Consider the following 20,680-nt stretch of genomic DNA (forward strand, 5'->3'; position numbering starts at 1 on the left):
GAAAGTGTTTCAAAACTGACGGGAAAACATTTACCAAGAAATGCAATGGTGAAAGCGGACATGACGATAAAATTGACAGAGAAAGTAAAGTAGGCTGTCGATCAAAAGCACCAATAATACAAAATATGAAAAATGGGCAAGCAAATGAGTGACCCGCAATTAATGACGTCTGTGTCATACGAATATTCAAGATGCCACATACGCATAAACAGATTATCATGGCTCAAAACACACAATTACGGATTAGGTAATCTATGTCATTCAGCTGTTTTCATGTATATATATATATATATATATATATATATATATATATATATATATATATATATATATATATATATATATATATATATATATATATATATATATATATATATATATATATCGACCATCCACACAAGCTAACTGCAGTGCCGCGAGGAATTAACAATGCGATGAGACACTTGAAACATTTCTCCTCGGTATTATTCATTAATGTCCGATACACTACTATCTTGTTCTTGAGCGATATATCTTATCTGCCTGCGGAAGCGCCCTCTTAGCTTTAAAGCTTCAATCTTGATGTATGCTTCCGTATATTTAATACAGAATAACCTTTATCTGGGGAAGGTTCCTTGAAGCTCGAGGTATAATCGTTGAATTAAGCATTCATTAACCATTTGTCTCTGAGTGTGACTGAAGACTAGGACATCATTACGCATAAGTAATAGGTAAGATACAAACATTATTTACTCTTTTGACTTTTTAACTCCAACAGCAATGGTACAGTCGCTTGTTACTGACCAATGCTCTTGAAAGACGGGCGTAGGCAATATTTAACAGCTTGTTTGTTAAGTATGGCAACTGATTCGACTCATAGTCAGATGTCCCAATAGTTTATTAGTTTTGTGGTGGCTTGGTCAGCATTTATATGGTTGTTCTTTCGACGAACGATAAAAATTATTTTTGAGTTGTGCCCTCAATGCAAGATCGAAGGTGAAAGGGCCTTACGACAATGAGGGAGATGAGTTACGGTGAATTTCAAAATAGCTTTGAATTGCCACGTGCTTGGGTTATAAGTAAAACGTTTCTAGCGACAGAAAATGACGCCACCTGCATTCATTACAAACGTTCTCCTTCGATAAATTTTGCAACAGTTTAACCTAATACGACCTTCACGGCACCATTTTACAAGTGGTATAGCCAAAAACTCATGACGTCAAAGATGTGCGTACTTATGGAAATAAGGTCATAGGTTACGTTTTAAAAGGGGCGATAAATTACTTTAGGGGTAACAGTTAGGAAGGGGGGCTTAGAAACTTAGGGAAACGATTGAAAAGAAGGGCCTAAAATTTTTACTATCATCACTGCTTTCCCTCTTTTGTAGTGTCCTCTTACTCTATCCACGTCGTCTTCAGCCACCCTGATACCTATGTGGAAGCAACGGTAGATTACTGACATTGAGAGAAGTGTTAGTTTTCAGTTACACATTTTAACACACCAAGCAATACCACTACCGGGGCTCGAACTCAGCGCCTCCAGCATGTCAAGCATTACCTATAACCTGTACTCCATGAGAACAAGTTGCGAGAATGGGATGCAATATTCCATATAAATGTTAGGATGATTAATTTATAATGTTCACTTTTAATGATTTGAAAGTTTTTTACGCATTTCCCTTTTTTATTGAATTCATGCCTCAGCATTCATTGCTTTATTGCCTGTCTTTATTTTTTTCTCCGCATTGTCGTGTTTGTTGTGCAGATTTCTTATTGTTTGAATATTTTTTCATATAATTGGTTGTATGTGCACAGTCATCGCTTAAAATGGTCGCTTGTATAGAATTTTTTATATGTTGAAAACATTGTGTTTGACATGTTTTATTGACTATTGCCATTTGCTGCCTTTTAAAAAATACGAAAGGTGTGCGTTCCGTTTTGTGACACGATACACTTTGTATAAAAGTTTTTTTATTACTCAATATGTATGAAATGCAATATTTCATTGCTATTTTACATGAAAACGTTAACAACAATTCGTTGGATATGTCACGATAATTTCATTGTAGTATTTCCACCGATCGACAAAGTGAATTCATACAGACACAAACGAAATTCGCTGTCAATATAATGATTTAGGGTTCATACACTGTCACTAGCACGAACTCATCTTTTCGTGTGGTTTGTGCGTCTCGAGAGTCTCACATCAGCGGCAGTGGCCTCCTGAGCAGTAAACTTAGACGTGAATTAGTTTCTAGACCGTCCCAAAATATTCGGCACATTATGGTGTTATGTTAAGTGTTAAATCGATGAAGAGGGCTGTTAATTCAAAGGATAAAGAATTGAAATATGTTGCAAAGCAAATTAAGCAATCAGTGCCGTCTTTGAATATTTGCCGTGTTTGAATATTTTTTCATTTTTTCGGTACATGAAACCTGTCGTGTAGACTGTGGCATTTCCAAATTGCATGATGAGATCAAAAAAAGCAAATTAAGACCATCACAGACTTTTTAGGGTTAGGGTTAGTTAGTTCATGTGATTGCGGCAATAATTCCGTCTCGTTCTGGGTACAATATGTCCCCTCTCACGGTTTATTCATCAAATTTGTTGTCATTTACAAACCGATGGCAATGGCCATATTGACCCTTTTCAATATAGCCGTTGCCAAAGACGGCACAGAGTTACATAACAGAATTCAGAGTTCATTCAAATGCAATAATAATCAATATGACGGCCAAAACTCTTTTTATGTTTTCAATTGCATTACTTCTTCTACAGACCGAAAATCACACCTGTACAGTAGTTCAAACTCTGTTATTGATTTATTTAATTTTTGTCCACAGATTAGTTTCCTTTATCTTTGCGATCATGCCTCCCAATAGATTTTTGGCCAGATTGTATTATGCAAATTTATGAATCCACGGAGGTAACTAAACTCAAACATCTATAATGAATTCAAGTTCCGAAAGTCCAAATACAGCTTGAGTCGTCACAGTGACAGACATTAGGTGATTGGAGTCATTGGTCGCGATATTTGTGCTTGCTTTTTAATTTCTGTTGACTGGCGTACGTTATGCCAATGCTTTATCGATTTGTTCCTACAGGTTTCAGTATTATTCCGATGAATGGTAGGGGCAAAGGGGCTTATTCTTCGTTGTCCAAGTCCCCTCAGTTTTCTCATTTCACCGCCAATCATTGTCTTCATTTTGTGGATCCTCAAACCTTCGCCCACACCAACACCCTTGAAGGCATGTGGATGCATGCCAAGCGAACGTGGATGGGCTTCACATCTTCAGACTTATTTCCAACTTATCTTTTTGAGTTCATGTGGCGGAGGCGTTTCGGCTATTAAGCTAAGGCGTGGATGTCACTTGTTCAACATATTTAACTTCTCTATACTTGGAATTTACTGCCCCCTTCATCGATTCAACACTGCATAACACCATATTGTGTCAAATGTTTTGAGGCGGTCTAAAAACTAAAATCACGCAATGAAATATTGCATTTTATACATGTTGGGAGATGAACCACTTTTATATAAAAGTGTATCCTGTCAAAGAGGGAACGCACACCTTTCGTATTGTAAAAAAGACAGCAAATGACAAATTCAATAATAAATGTCAAACACAAATTTGTCAACATATAAAACATCCTAAACAAGTGACAATTTTATGCTTAACTCTGCAAATACAACAAATAATATGAAACATATTCAAACAATAACAAATCTGCAAAACAAATATGACAATGCAGAAAAAAATAAAGACAGGCAATAAAGCAATCAATGCAGAGGCATAAATTAAATAAAAGAAGGAAAAGAGTTTCAAACCATTACAAGTGAACATTATAAATTAATCAGTTTCTGCTTAGTATTATCATCCTAACGTTTATATGGAACATTGCATCCGTTCCTTGCACCTTGTTCTCGTGGAGTACAGGTTATAGGTAGTGCTTCACATGCAGTAGGTGATTGGTTCGATCCCTGGCAGCGGTATTAGTTGTTGTGTAAAAAAGTGTAACTAATAAATAACACTTCTCTCCCTATCATTACCGTTGCTTCCACATAGGTATCAGGCTAGCTGAAGAAGACATGGATAGAGTAATGAGATGCTAGAAAAGAGGGAAGGGAGTAAAGATAGTAAAAAATTGGGACCCTTCTTTTCAATCATATCCCCCTACGTTTCCCAGCTCCATTCCTAACTCTTGTACCCAAAATAATTTATCGCCTCTTTTAGAAAGTAACCTTTGACGCACATCTTTGATGTCATCAGTTTGTGGCCATACCACTTTAAAAATGGTGCCCCGCGATAATATGCACCACCTAACCCTAACCCTAAAAATCGATGATGGTCTTCATTTGCTTGATTTTGTGTCCGGTGAAGCACAGTGGGAGCCAGGAATTGGGGGTTAGCTGACCAAATTGTCGGAACTCCACTCGCTAACGTTCACTCCGTTCCGACAATTTTGTTAGCTGACCCCAATTCCTGGCCCACACTGTGGTTCACCCAACACAAAAACTAAGCAGCCAGAAATTGTGACAGTGATCTGAAGAAAGTGCAATTTTTATATTATTTTATTGTAAGATTATTAGTTAGTAAGTGCCGTAATTATGGGGCGTCTGTGTTTTGTGTACGGCTGTTTTGACGTCATCAGTTTGTGGCTATACCACTTTTTAAATGATGCCGAACATTTTTATATTGCCTTAGTCTCATTTCCCGGCTATGAAACTGCACACAACTCTAAAGATAGTTTTTTCTCGATGCAGTGTTTACGGGTAGATTGAACGATTGATATTTCCTACACTGAACGTGTTCTGTAACTGAGAACAGTGGGCATCGTATTGGGCCCAATAAAATTGATTTGTTTCTGGTCAGCGCTCGTCACCTCAAAGTGTGCTCGTTGAGACTATTTCTGAATTTTCGGGGTCTCTTGAAGCAGTTCTCATCCGCAGCCGTTTGGTGGCGTACTCCAAGGTGAAAAGTTCACCATCATTTCTATTTTTAGGCCAATTTTACCCTGTTACAAAACATTTACTTTTCCCAACACCCATTTTACTGCAGGCAGGCTTAGTATAGTTAATTGCACGAGTAGGTGTGCTGTTACAGTTGTAATCACCACACTTACGGTCAGGAACTTGTAAACATCACGAGGCCGAAGGCCGAGTGATGTTTACAAGTTCCTGACCATAAGTGTGGTGATTACAACTGTAACAGCTCACCTACGAGGTGCGATTAACGACTTATACCACGAAAAAAACAGGCCAATCTTTTCTAAAAATTGAAAATTACTGTCAATAAATCGTCTACTTTTGGTTTGAACACCCACAATTGGAATGGAGTGACCCATTGTAAGTCGAAAGGTTCACAGAGGTCATTATGCACCTGGCATGCGAGTTTGGGAGGATGACCTATCTCAGCCAAGTAGGTCAAGGGCTCTGGTCAACTGCAAATCTGCATTTGAATAAGGGCTACAGATGGTATAATGCACCTGTGTAGAAGGAAACTATTTTAGTCTGATTGGTTAAATAAAATGGCTTGCCTTACTCTATCTTGTTGGCTATTGGCTAGCGAGAAGGAATTCAATCTGTAGATGCATGTGATTGCCACGTGGATATATCAGGCTGTCAATACCATTTTCGAATTTTCGACTGGTCAAGATGGAGCTTGTCAACTTGTCTGATCTGATGACCCAAGAGACTTCCTAGAGTTCCATGGACGGCCATATGTAAATACAACTAAAGTCGATTTTACACTGGCAACTGCCCTATAAGAGCAGCCGCTACTACGGAGTGCATAAATCCACGATGTACATGTACTTCAACTTATAAAAAAGTACTTGGCGATGATAACACCAGACGGGATTGTACTATCGATGACCCTTGCCAAAGGATAATCAAGTTCTCCTGCCAGAAAATATACGTCTTTACACAAAGCAAATGTGCAAGATGGCTTGGCCAGACTGCCAGCACACTGGATATTCTGGCAAGGTAATTTATTCTTTTACTAAAATATTTATACACAAAACGAATTCTGTAAAGTTATAAAATTAAATTCATTGACCAAAACTATTTGTTGTGTGTGCGGCAGTACCACAGAATTTCTTTCGACTATTCCACAAACGTTACAAAAGCGCTGTACTTATTTCCATGATATTTGTCACATATGTCTTGTGTTTGATAATTTCAGGTGAATGCGGCAACATCTCTGTACCATCAGGGATTCGATGAGCAGCTTATCAAAGAACAAACAGGTCACAGATCAGATGACGGTTTACGCGCCTCAAATGTATGTCTACTGCACTACAAAAGCATGTGTCGAATATATTACTACCACCTCCATCTAGTGTTAAATCAGAGGAATCTGTAAGTAAACCAGTTTCTTAAGTTACGACAAAACAATGTAACAAAACAGACAAGATTGGTCCAACCCAAGAAGACGCCGAATCTAAAGATGGAGAGTCTTCATCTGCAAATCATGTTGCTTACATTGAGCATGGTCCAAAGAAAGTTAAAATTGAATTATAAAATGTGATGCTATAACATATCAGTTGAACAAATTGTCTTCCTATATTTATACCACTCCAGGTCATGTGATCTATTGTTCTTGCCATCCATTTATCCCAGAAAACACGACTGACACCTATTGTTCTTATGCAAAATAAGTAATCAGTCATACTTTTATTCATATGTAAATAAGTAATCACCACACTTTAATGAAAGAAAATCATTATCATATCAATAAAAGTGTAGTGATTACTTATTTAAATATGAAAAAAAGTATGACTGATTACTAATTTGCAAGAGAACAATAGGTCAAGTCGAGATGTCTAAAGCATTCACACACATTCAATAACAAAAATAAATAACGGACTACGCGCTGACCATTAACGTTTATTTGTGGGCAAGGGCAAGAGGAAAGCCAAAAATTAACAGGCGAGGCTTGCCGAGCCCGTTAATGTGGCTTTCCTCGAGCCCGTGCCAATAAATAAACGTTAATAGTCAGAGCGGAATCTGTTATTTCCATTATATTATCAGCGAACTTGAGAAAACCGTCAAAATTTCCGAAAATTTCAGGAGTGAACGACAACTGGGCCCCAGAAAACGAGCAATACGCGACGCACTGTCACGTGCGCTGTACAAAATTGGCAAATCCGGAGATGTTTTCAGAAAAAAGTATCTCAACTTTACCTACAAGTGCTCCATTTTATTTTGTGATTGATTATGATGTACGTTTGAGCTGTAAAGTTACGATACTGTGAGTTGTTAATCTTATTATTCATATTCATGGGCATGTAAACAAACCATTACTGTGTATTTGTGGTCAGTCATGTGGTTCAGCTCGATGAATCAAAATAGGACGAGCAGGGCATGCTAATATAATAAGCATGTACCGAGAAGGAAAGGAGTTTGGGTAGTTTCTCCTAGAAAACATCCTATAATGGAGATGCATACCAGAAACAAGCATGGCTGACCTCGTTGCCCTGGCACGTAATTTCTAGCTTTTGTAGCCGCTATGCAAGGCATTGGAATGTTAATATCCATGTAAATAACCCAGGGGTCAAGGATCCTGATGCCCTTTTGGCCTCGAAGATGTTCATGAATCATCGACGCTGCATAAACTGTACGTGTATCTGTCACGTAGTGTCTTGATATATCAGGTCAGTCCCAGTCGGTTCCAATGACAGCGAAAGTTTTAGACGTATCAAAATTTGGAAAATACATGACATTCAATCTGAGAGACAGTTTTGATAAGACTTGTGATGTAACCAAGACGCCGGTACAAGCGCATTTAAAGTGCTTAGGGCTTCAGCTCGGAAGAAAGTTTGGCCGTCGCTGAAGCAATTGGATAGACGAAATGCCAGATTTAAAGTTCATAACGATATGGTCAGCTGGCTTAATAGAGAAAAATCTCGGATGGGATGTCAGCAGTAAAAGCCTTGGGGACCAGTTCATCAAGATAACATGTGATGCGTTGTGGTTAATCGACCCTCATCGTGTGAAACTCAGTCTGCGGCAGTGTCATTTTTCCTCGTTTTACGATATGTTTCAAGAATAAAATATACAGCATTTCATAGACATGTGATGAAAAACTTGGAAGGGAATGAACTCAGGAACCTAGCACAGCTAATTTTCAACATTCTGGAGCAGGTAGGGCTCAATATTTTAATGTGTGTATTGAAAATTATAGATAACTCTTTGTTTCTTGTGCATTGTGATAGTAAAGCGTTTTTGTTGACTGAATAATTTTTGAACGTATAGTTTATGAACAAATTCAGGCAAGATTACACAGTCAAGTTTTCAGAGGTATAGCCATATTCTAATATTTATGAATTTTGATTGATGCAAGAATGGATACGGTTATACTTTAGTCTGTACTGTGATGCATATAAATTATTTTAGCAGCTAGGTAAATTTGTCGATAATTTTTCGTTGTCTATAGCAACTCATAATATTTCTCATTTTTTTAGAATTGGATCAATAGGGAGGAAGTGACGAGCCATTAACGAAGCCATAAAATCGATAGCATTATCTTTCAACAAAAATGCAACCTACCTCAGCCAACAGTTAGAAGTTTCATCCCGTCGTCATCAAGCAGAGAATCCAGTAAGTTGTCAATATAATTTCATTTTTATTTACATGTATAATGTCTTATTTGTACAGTTGTGAAATATACAACATACAATTTATGTCGATCACATTCTCAATATCTTTACAGAAATCACTTGTGTGTAGACTTAGTTATTAATTTATTGAATTCATACAAGAAAAAAAATATTCACTTGTATTTATTCTTTCTTGTTCAGAGAACTAAAATGTTCCTTTATTTAATTTTATTCAGGTGAGACAATTGGACAATTCAGTTGGTATTTTCAACCTGCCTGTGTCTTTATCATCTGTGAGGATGGCACAATCCTGTGAGCCAATCATATCTGCCTGAGCGACAAAGATCCATTTCAGTTTATTTTCCTCAACGAGATCTTACCGTTACTAGGTTGCCAACTAAGACAGCATTTTACACATATGCACCTGGAGGTGGTGTGGGTAATCAGTACTATTTGTGGAAAGAACCCTCATATGTCAACCCTGAAATTGCAAAGACAAAAACTGCTCAGCTGAGTATTGAAATCCAGACACTTGCACCAAAGTTTTACACAAGACAAATGGAGAGACACTTTGCGAATTTAATTGGAACCATAGCAAAGGTGAAGCCAATGCATTTGAGAGAGATTTATCGTCTCCTTACAAATGATTCATCAGCTCCGTCAAGTCTTCATGAAGCTGATATTGATCACAGAGTAAAACTGTGCATTGAACTTGGTGACCCGAAAATTACATGTGATTTGCGAACCCTCAACTATGGGCGAACTCCAGTGTTTTACAAATTTGGGAGATCACCGCACAGTATATTGACAGTGTTGCTCAGACAGCTGTTCATTGGAGAAGACAAACCGTTGTAACAAACATGGCAACAGCTATGTCAGTACGTCATCTCCATGAAGAAGTGAAGAAACTATGTCCTGAAGATACACCTATTCCATCGAAGCAGTGGTTGAGACTCCAGTTCTTGCCAAAAAAAAACCTATTCCAAATCATCACTACAGTTCACCGGTGTACTTAAGTGAAGTATATGGTGCAACAGAGGCAGCTATGCCAGTGTTTTTAAGTCATCATCTCCACAACACTATGCTGCAGAACTGAGTAAAGTCCTTGACACAGTAAATGACACTGCTCCTCTGAAGTTGATATACAACGATGGTGGACCAGACCACAGAGTCACATTCTCATAAGTGCCTTTTTCCCTGATAGCCCTGTTTTTGAAACAGGACCTGGATGCAGTGATTGTTGTTCGTACCCCACCAGGCCATTCTTGGAAAAATTCAGCAGAGCGAATCATGTTGATATTGAACATTTGTCTTCAAGCTCTGGGAATCATGCCCAAAGAAATGAGTGCCGACTCAGAAAAATTACTTGAAAGGTGTAACAGTATGAAGGATATCAGAGAAGCTGCCAAGAAGTCCCCACAGCTGAAGGCTGATGTAATAGAGAGTCTGCAACAACCAGAGTCCCTGATTTCATCCATAGTACAGCAGCTTGAACCCAAGGACGAGAAATTCAACACCTACCAGAGTGCTACAAAACAGGAGATCACTGAACTTTTGAACCACATACATCAGATAGATGAAAATGTATCTGTAAGCATGCCAAAAAGGAAAGTGCTACAAAGTAAAGAAATGAAAGAGTTCTATGATCAACATATGGCGAAGAAAAAATATGCATTTAGTGTGAAGAAATGTGCAGACACCAACTCTAAATATCACAAACCACAAAGATTACCTGAAGAGGTTTTCAAGGAAGTCCACGACTTACCAGACCCAGTACTCACCAGTGATGGCTTGCACTACAAACCATTCCATGCATTATATGGTACAAACACTACAGAAAGAGATATGCCTTCACTGCAGACAAAGACAAAAGTTGGCCATGAACTACCATTTAACCCAAGCGCGCAGACAGCCTGTAGGGTTCGTCACACCATTGAATGCATTGGGTGCAATAAGCCTAGAGTACTGCACAGCAGCAAAAAATTCAAACTGCATGAACTCCAACAACTTGAAGCAGCATTAGATAATGTTGACTTCACTTGTGGTTCAACTTTGAGTGCCTTTATTCCTGACGGACAGAAAAACTACATCTTTGCCAGAGTGTTTGTTCGAGAGGACTTCCAGACTTCCTATGGAAATCCCATACTATTCTTCAGTTGTTTTTCCAGCAATATGCCGCCACTGTGCCAGTCCAGATATAGTATCAGGGGGAAAAGCTATAGAAATATGTCCAACATGTACTACCTGTTTTGAGACTAGTACAAAAATTCTAGAAAGGAAGAGGGAGCGGACTTCCAGACTCCCTGTGGAAATCCCTTACTATTCTTCAGCGATTTTTCCAGCGATGTTCTGCCACTCTGCAGGAAAACCACATCTTTGCAAGAGTGTTTGTTCGAGAGGTCTTCCAGACTTCCTATGGAAATCCCATAGTATTCTTCAGCGATTTTTCCAGCAATATGCCGCCACTGTGCCAGTCCAGATATAGTATCAGGGGAAGAAGCTGAAGAAATATTTCCAACATGTACTACCTGTTTTGAGACTCGGCCAAAAATTCTAAAAATGAAGATGAAGTACTTTTCGGACAGTGGAACACATTGACTCTTAAACTATCGTGCGAACCTGGAAGTTGTCAAAATGGACTACTTTTCATACAGAGGAATACATTATCTGTTTAACTATTGTGCTAAGAATATGAAAAATGTGAAAGAGGACTACTTTCCAGGCAGTGAAAACATTAACTGTTGAACTATTATGCGAACTTTAAAGTTGTCAAATTTCTTTAAAAGGACCCCCGCCCCCAAAAAAACAAATAAAATTTTAAAAAAAATGCGTCACCGCATCATTTTTGTCAAGTGTTAATGGCCAGAAAAAACTATTTTTTGGCCTTTTGGGTTAAATTTTTGCAAAATCTGTCGAAGAAGAGTGTTTGCCATTGATGCAGTGGCGTTATCTTCTGTCACCAGAAACGTTTTACTCTTTACCCAAGCACGTTGTAATTCCGAGCTACTTTGAAATTCACTATATGGGTAGCCCATTTATAGGGAAACTATTTAAATTTCTGTCTCAACAAATCAATTGAATAAAAGATAGCATTATTCAACAAATGCTTAGACAGGGTCATTCTTAACACTTGTACATTGGCAGAGTGTGGTAAATCGGCCTTGCAAAGACCACTCGCGAACAGAAGATGAAAGGATGAAAGTTTGCCCACATGAAATGAAAGCCTTCTTGATGTCAGCTGTATTGTATCTCAGAAGTGTACCCGGCATATATGACTGTTGTAATGTCATTGAAACGTTTCAATGATTCAAATCGAAAAGTAAAGGAAGGGGCATGACACAAAACTGAGATAATATCCTGTATTATCATACATGCTATGCCTGTATTGCCATTCTCATATTTTTAGATGGCACTAATATGAACCCGTATTTTAACATGTTAAAATACGAATTATATTTCTGCTGTAACCGAACTACTTACAAGTACATTGTACGCGTGACCTTCGCTGGTATGCATGACTTTGGTTTGTACGTTCATATACACCTAAAACAGCTCAGTGAATAAAACAAATGACAATCCGATTGATTATTGTCAAAATTTTGTTGTTTGCACTCAGTTAACGGGCATTGCACTAAGGTACAAGTACAGTTACACAAAAAATACAAACAAACGCATTGGAAATTTGGTAAGCCTAATTCAAGCGCCATGAGCCACGCGCCGCGAGCCAAAGTTCACGATGCACGATTAGCATTTTAAGCTAGAAATAGATGCATTTTTACTCTTATTCACTTTATCAATTCACCTTCACTGTTAAATCACATTTTATAGACGCCTTACATATGCATGAAATGGTGACCTGCGATATGTGTGTTCACGAATTCAACATGTGCTGGCCTGTAAGGAACTGGGAAAAATTATACGGAGGGAGGGGGAATTTTCGAAATGATGCTGAGAAAAGTAACTCTCCCGATTGTTATGTCCAGCAAACATTGTCCGTCCCCGTACGTCCCATTGCCAACATCAATAATATTTTATTTGAAAAAATCGACTAATTCATAATGTGTTAGGCTGTCGCACTAATTTACTGGCAAATATGTTCAACTCAGGTTAAAGGTCATCCTGGCACGTAAATTCTTGCTGTAATATTTCCTCCCATGATGGCCGTCTGGCAAAAATCAGACCTGTAGCCATATTGGCTAGCCGTGAATTAGACATGTGCATAATTAATAAGATACAGGATGTTGCACTATTGGTTGCCTCATGTCCATAAATATCAATGGTGTAGAACTTGTAGTTACTGATTTATCGGAATATTCGTCAAATCAAGGTCAAATGTCATCCTGGTCGCTTGACATTGTAGCAAAAATCTTAGTTAATATAATCATCTCCGTCCACTAAACTTCAGACCTCTACCTGTGTCAGCTAGCCTATAATATATAGATGTGCGTGATTAGTGAGGTACAGGATGATTTGAGGGTCGAAGGTCGTTGTCCAATACCTTTCACAGTTCGATAGACACCAGCCGTCTTTAACTCTTACGTAGGATAAGATATAGCCACAGCTTAGTTGCAGAGGGGGGAGGGGAATAGGGCAGGTCAAAGGTCGTAAATTCTCAAAAATAATATTGTAAAATCTTCTTAATATTATCATGGCTTAAGACCTAGATATTTGAAATAAAGCAACCTTATCATATGGTCTACAAAATTAATGTAAAGAATTTTTATTGATCAATTTATGATGTTACAATTTTACGCGCAGTGTGATTTAGAAAAATACTTGCCCTCCATCCAAATAATTTCTCTCGAGCCCCTTTCTGCATATGCCCCTTGATGTAGAATTCGTAAACACACGTGCGCTGGTCAATAGTTCATGCATTTAGAAGACGGCGTTGAAGCCCGAATGTTGATTTATCGATGAAAATGAATCAATGAATTAAATTTGAGTGAAAATGTACCAATTTCTAGCTTAACATGCTAATCGTGCATCGTGAACTTTGGCTCGCGGCACGTCGCTCGTTGCGTTTGAATTAGGCTTAACCTTGAAAATTTGTATCTTTTGCCGACACCTGTCATCGTTCAAGGCCTATCTCATACGCGATGATACGGTGCAATGATCATATGTCGACTACGCTGCTGAAGATTAAGATACCAGTTGACAGTGCATCATGATAGAACCGCTTTATGACAAGTTACCTGTTGATGAGCTTTAAGTGTCTACGTGCACGTGGTGAATTACATAGTTTACAGCCATAAATGAGCCACAAAAATCCAACCGCACAGAAAATACTCGCGACAGACAAGGTGCACATATTGTATTTACGACTTGTTCCTGCCAGTGTGATTCACAGGTCACGATCGTGTCCGATGGCACCGCTGCGGGTTTCATATGCAATGCAAGATCTAGGGAAAGTCAAAATTTCGTTTAGGTTGTTAAGGGAAGTTCAGTTATATTTAAGCAAGCCGAGAACAAAAATATGCGAGCAGACGACGTAAATACCTTTGATATGTTTTATCCGTACACAACAAAATTACGAACGGGTTACGACACCACAGCTTACAGTGTACTCACTTCATGTTTTCCCTAATCCGCTCACAAATTCCTTTCTAAAATGGAAAATCGACATATTCGACGTCTGGGGACATACATATCATGCCGGAAAATGCCGAGAGAGTTTGACCGGTTAAGAAGGGCTTGACTACGCAGTTTCTGCGTAGTGAAGCTTCATTACGTATTCATGGTGACCCCTGGCCAGCTGTCAATAACTTTGGGGGCTTTTGTCTTTTGGCCTGCTTTGCATATGCGTCGTTGGACACGACCTGCCAATCACCCAGGTAGTCAATTAAACTATTAGTTGACTGTTTACCGACCCAATTAACACTATCCAGCAGTATAAGTCATATTTTAATCGCGTGGCCCGGGTGGGCACAACGTAGGAACGCGTGTATTTCTGTGTATACGTTTCACTTGTGGTGTTGTTTGTACCATGGAGGTAGGAATGTTTGTACCATCGTGCGTTTGAAGTAAGCTTACTTGTTTCACCTACAGCATTACCTTCAAGGTGACAGGCTAACTATTAATGTTCAGTATCATTGCACCGAGTTCTGCCCACGGTGAAAACCACCTGTTTTGCCGCGGTCCCTCTGTGGACCGTGGTTTTGCCTACTAATTACTGCCCGTCGCTGCCCGTCCTGAATGTAGCCTATCTATAGCTACAGTAATCAGTCAATATATAATACCCCGCGCCTTATAATTTTTATATAAACCACAGTCTCTCTATCCACGAGGGACTGTGTATAAACTTATAAAATCATAGTCCGTGCCGTAAAATTGTTGACTTTCGATGCGATATAGAGGTTGATCGTTGAATCGCACCGGCGCATCCATATTTACTTGCCCCATAAGCTTACTACTCTGTAAAGGGTGGGTAGATGGAATTACTGGGCCAAAAATGAACACCGGGGCGAAACTTTTTGTGAACCCATGTGAAAACATAAATCATTTATCAGTTTTGATATATACTCCTAAATTGTAAGTTTGATCATGGAGGTACCTCCATGGTTTGATCAAAATCGAGACCACATTCAAGGGCTATGCAGACTGTCCATTAGACTCTCCACAGTCGCTGTGCCTAGTTAGTTTTGTGCGCGCCGCGATGGGCCTGCATTCGAAGGCTGTGCAGCTGCTAGCACGCGCTGCCAGACACAGCGACTGTCAGTTCTTGCAAGTATATGAATATTCATAAGGGTAGTGATGTCAAAAGAAACACCTATCTAACTGGGCGGAGAGAATATATACTAGTAGCTGGTACACATATATAGGCGGTATGTTTTTATTTTTCATTTTTAATTTATTTGGCTATGTTACCTGTCATTTTTGTTTTGATTAACGGATGTGTGGAGTTCTATAAAGTACCCGGATCAGGCAGAAATCCGACCGGTCGCTTGCAAGAACGTCCAGACCCTGGGATTCGCGTCGCGTCTCTGACGGGCGCGCGCGTGTTCCAACAGGGAAGAACGCGAATCGCAGGGTCTCTGCCAGACTAACTGTCCATGTACGCACACACAGTGACAAGAAGGCGGCAAACACCTACTTACCAAGCACATCGAATCGGCGAAAAGAAGCATAAAAAAGCTATAGGCTCATCGCCAAAACAAACGCGCCAAGCGCTAACAAAAACCCATACCAAGCGGCCCTTTTCAGGGCCACCAAACACTCCAAAAAGAGAACTACCCCCCAAAAAACCCCATAAAATGACATAGAACACACAAACACTTAAAAGAAATAACAAAAATCGTACACATAAAAATAACGTGACAGAAAAAATGGCCGTGGAATAAATCACTATTTCCAAAGAAAAGCCGACAACAACATGAAATTCAACAACAACCTATCATCGATCAAACTATGAAACTCCGAAAAATAGTACTAGGCAAAGGCCTTGAAATTAATTCGGACGCCAACAAAACCAAACAGAATAAAACCACCTCAGGATTTCAACAAATAAAGTCGTAAAATGTGACTACGCTACATCGTGAGACACAAACAATCGCAACAACACAAATTCAAAGAAAAGTCAAATTGGGCTCCACAAACAACAAACACCAAAAACTTGAAAGCTATCTGAAGCTGCTAAACTCGCACTTCTAGAGATACCCTTTCAAACAAGGAAACAAAACATGTCGCGTGCTAAAAGAATCGCGATAAACCAGCTTGCAAACAATAGACAAATTTCGGGAAAAAAAACCCTCGACAAGGGTCGGGTTTTCGTCATTGTCAACACAAACGATTACGTACTCGAATGCGAAAGGCAATTACGCAACACTCAGTATTATACACAACAAGCCAGAACAAACAGTAAACAAAGTAAACGAACTATGAATCAAAATGTACGAGAACAAGCACATCAACCAGGATACTTGTGAGTATCTTGATCCAATAAACATAAAATCCGTACCCCCAGTGGTACTTATTGCCTAAAAATTCACAAACCTCCGCAAAAATCTAAAAGACACACCAGTCAAAACAAAATTTACCGAAGTAAAGAAACATAGAACAAACAAACCGAACCACCAAACGGACTCACAACGTGACCAAAAATTAATATACTTGCCTCGCTAATCGAAAAGCAAGACCACTAAAATGCATTAAAATAAATTTTCACAAACACAAACTAAGAAAGAATCTACACCGCGACTGATGAGAAACCACAACCGGGTTTCGAAACGTAAGCGTCAAAGGGCGACTCTATCAACTTTTGTAACAACATAGGTCCGGCTGCGTCTCGCCATAAGCTTTCCCCACACAAACAAAACATTACCGTACACACTAATCCAAACTTCTCTACAAATATCCAAAGCGAAACAAGCATTTTTATTAACACACACAATCGGATAAGAATGTAGGAACACATTTTCGAAACGAATCAAACACAAACTCGACACAAAAACATTTAGGATAGTTAGATGGGGAGCCTCTTTCACATTTTTTACATCTCGCTATACTGTCTATGATTCTAAAAATAAAGTCATCTGCCACTTTTTCTGTATACGCGGTTTGGCAAAACTCATCTCTTCAATCGAAAGTCGGGCGATTTCATGGTTCTTTGGGTACGTCGAGCTTAAGGAATGTGGTTATATTCGCGATGTTTTATTCGAAATTATTTATTTCTTCTAGGGCAAATGCACGTAATTCATGCTGTTGGAAATACTGGCCGCTCATAAACAAGACAATAAACTCGATATCTGTGCATCTTTACTTTTATTGTCAAAGTACCATCGACACCCAAAAAACCCAAATGGTTCAGTCCACGCGTGGGTTCAGTCCAGGTATTTGCAACGCAAGTCACCTAGGCGACGGTAATCCGCACCACTTATCACCATCGGGAAGGTACTCCTCCTCCTATACCACTGGCGATCCCACCCTCAAGGCACTGCGTCATTCGACCAAGCATTGTTATTGTAATTTCCTGCATAAAATTAACAGCTAGGTCAACCGGTCAAACTCTCTCGGCATTTTCTCTCATGTAATTCTTCGAGATAAACTGACAGGTACGGGTATTATAATACACTGTGCGTTCATAGATGTCGCAGAACTGCTTGCTCTATGCTCTCAGCTGTTCATACTCGATCGAGTTTGAAATCGAATGCTGGCGTTGTGTGAGTATTTTGGCCCGATTTTGGCGGCCTCGTAACTTTCACGCATAGATGAGGCTAATGTATCAAAACAATAAAACACACTCATTTAATACATTCCAACATATTGTTTACGTCCACCGTCATTTTAAACCTGAAAAAGATCTTGTTCAAATTGTGAAAACCTGTGTCGACATCTTAATATTTAAATTGTTCGCTTGAAAAGTGCTCTATAAACCCTCCCTTGAAGTGGAGTGGCCCAATAGCGGAATTATATCAAGAGGTGATATTGTTGTCATCACTCCTTAGCAACCAAATTTATATAAGTACAGCAAGGAACAAGCAAGGTCGATTTCAGTTGATTTTGTCGCTAAACAGTCATGACCAAAGCATGCATGTATGATAAAAAGGTTATTACACGAAGTTTGGTCGATATTGCGTCGTATTCTCGTGATGTGACCGCATTTTGACTCGTTGCTGAGCAACTCGTCAAAATACGGACACATCATTCAAATACGACGCGGTATCGCTCAAACATCTTATAATAACCCCCAAATAACTGCATAATTTTTCCATGACTTTCTGCAGGTTAATAAGCACTTTCCGTTGTTTGATCGACAATCATACTGTATTGTCGATTAAAGACTAAGACATAAAAAATAAGTCACATTACAAAGAGGTCAACACCTAGTAATTGATTTAGGGCTTCAAAATAGCATGTGATTTTTAATACTCTGAGCTCAAACTAATACCTAGAAAATATGAAACAATTCTTCATCAAATTTCTACCACCATGTGACATATCCATAAACAAAACTTCATATTTAAAGGGACAAAGTCGGCCATTTTTCATGAATTTTGTTTGATGTAAGATATCTCTTATTGTTTGACATGTTGAAAGATACTGAATAAATGGGTGACGATGCATATATTCGACCCCGTTTGAAGACAAATTAAATGAAACCATCGCGAAAATGTATCGTGTCTAAAAGCGGGGTCGAATATATGCATCGTCACCCATTTATTCAGTATCTTTCAATATGTCAAACAAAATAAGTAGTATCTCATATGAAACGAAATTTATAAAAAATGGCCGACTTTGTCAAAATTGGTTACCAATAAATTGTCACACAAACAAATTTCCTTACAATGATTAACATGTTCATAACTCTGAAATACATTAAATGGGCAACAAAATGGGTGACAAATTAACAGTCTAACAAAGAATCCAGCTTCAAAGGAACTCTTTTAATCTTGTCCCAACCTTGTGGGCTCAAACACGCCACAAGTCCCACCTTTTATTGGCCCCATAAGAGGAAAGTCCACGTCACTGTAGCCCCTGCGAACAGTGGCTTGTCTTGATCGCTACGTCGACTTCTGCTGTGTTGAGAAATTGGCAAATGAACTGTGCCACATGCATGCTGCACAGATGTATGCTACATTTATACTAGGACACTACCAGTGTCTATCTAGCAATAACTTAGCTATCCTACTTATATACTGTGCTTGGCTACACTACCACCTTCTGTTTTATTGCAGCAATAGAGGTAAGGCAGTAACAATTGTAAAGTCTGAAAACTACATTTTATACTATAGATACAAACGAGTCTGTTAATCCCCCTCTCCTTATTGCTACCTTACGAAAACAAGGCAAAAAACTCAAATTGAGAACCTGTATCAGAAAATAAAAACTCTTTTGGAGGGAAAAATTCTCTCTGAAAAAGCATAGTCTACCGTCAGGAGTCACATTGTGTAGAATGCAGAGATAGCAACACGATTGGAACTAATTTTGGATAATTGGATGGTGAATTTATGTCATTAAAAATCTGCAAATGTAAGCTCACCTGCTTTGCTTTTTACATTACACACTTGTTTCATGAATAATTTGTAACATTGAGACATTCAGCCATATGGCACCTAACATTTTTGAGAAAGTTGAAAAATATGAAGATCAGATTATCCCAAATTAGTTTCAATCGTGTTAAGCAAACAATAGTTAGCAATGTGAAATGGAATCTGCTAGTCTGGAGGAAGCACATTGTGTGACCCTAAAAACTTCCTCTACTTCATTAACATTTTTCTAAACAGCGTCCTCCTAACCCAACAAAACATTATTTTCTCCTTATACGTTGTCACTTAACGAACATTTTTAGGGACAGCAGACAGTATTAAAGCTAGAACTGCACCACTGACTGCAGCCCCTGAGAACAGTTACTCTGTTAAACGTGGCGTTAAACTGATGACCTGTATGTATACTTTGTTTACAACTTTACTGTTTGTACCAAAAAGCCATTTAGGCAAATAGATTTCATACGTCCAAAACCTCTGGATGATTGTTGGAGAGCCTGTTTTTAAAGTAGTGAAGTACTGCACTGGGATTTATTAAGGAAGGTTAAAAAATTGTCACACTGCCAAACTAGAAAACACAGCTGATTTCCCGATAAATTGACTATACTTCAAAGGGGAAGCTGACTCACAACATTTGACTCTGTACCATGCACGTTGCACAGTTGCTGTACTAAATCTTGGTCTTCAACTGGTAAGTAGGTTTCTAACATCTGAAACCTCAGATTGGTTTGTAAATATATGTGCAAGACATGACAGGATAGAGGAGCCTTTACTGTAACTTGGAAGTCATATGGACAAGAATACAGCTTCATATTGATCTAAAGAAGACAAACTAATATGGTCCTAAAGAGTGACAGAAAACAAAAATCATATTGTACACTTTATAAAGTTGATGTTGTTGATTGTTGCTTTGTAGCCGTAGTGTCTGTTGCAGCATTTGAATATTGAAGTTAGCTGCGTTTTTTTTCCATGAGCCATAGCAGTTGGTTGAAACAAAGGGGAAACTAGGCAGAAAAAGTATTCGACCGAGTCTCGATAAAGTGGTTGCACTAAACCTATTACATAGCTAATAGGTTGAGTGGTAGAGAGAAGCAAAACACTAGCCTTGGAAGTACCATACAG

General features: G+C 38.8%; 2 protein-coding genes across 2 annotated transcripts in view; both read left to right on the forward strand.

The window, feature by feature from the left end:
- The first annotated feature begins 561 nt into the window (after positions 1-561).
- Positions 562-20,680, forward strand: part of LOC139115873 (CMP-N-acetylneuraminate-poly-alpha-2,8-sialyltransferase-like) — a 50,252-nt gene continuing 30,133 nt past the window's right edge. The window contains exon 1 of the mRNA XM_070678275.1: positions 562-710. The gene's annotated coding sequence lies outside the window, so the exon portion shown is untranslated. The remainder of the gene's footprint in view (positions 711-20,680) is intronic.
- LOC139116507 (uncharacterized) lies at positions 7,563-11,683 on the forward strand. The gene is made up of 3 exons (XM_070679122.1): positions 7,563-8,124; positions 8,445-8,580; positions 8,816-11,683. Exon 3 carries the CDS (start codon positions 9,870-9,872, stop codon positions 10,830-10,832), a length of 963 nt encoding a protein of 320 aa, XP_070535223.1. The 5' UTR covers positions 7,563-8,124; positions 8,445-8,580; positions 8,816-9,869; the 3' UTR covers positions 10,833-11,683.

Source organism: Ptychodera flava, chromosome 17, assembly GCF_041260155.1.
Source record: "Ptychodera flava strain L36383 chromosome 17, AS_Pfla_20210202, whole genome shotgun sequence".
Taxonomy (NCBI): domain Eukaryota; kingdom Metazoa; phylum Hemichordata; class Enteropneusta; family Ptychoderidae; genus Ptychodera; species Ptychodera flava.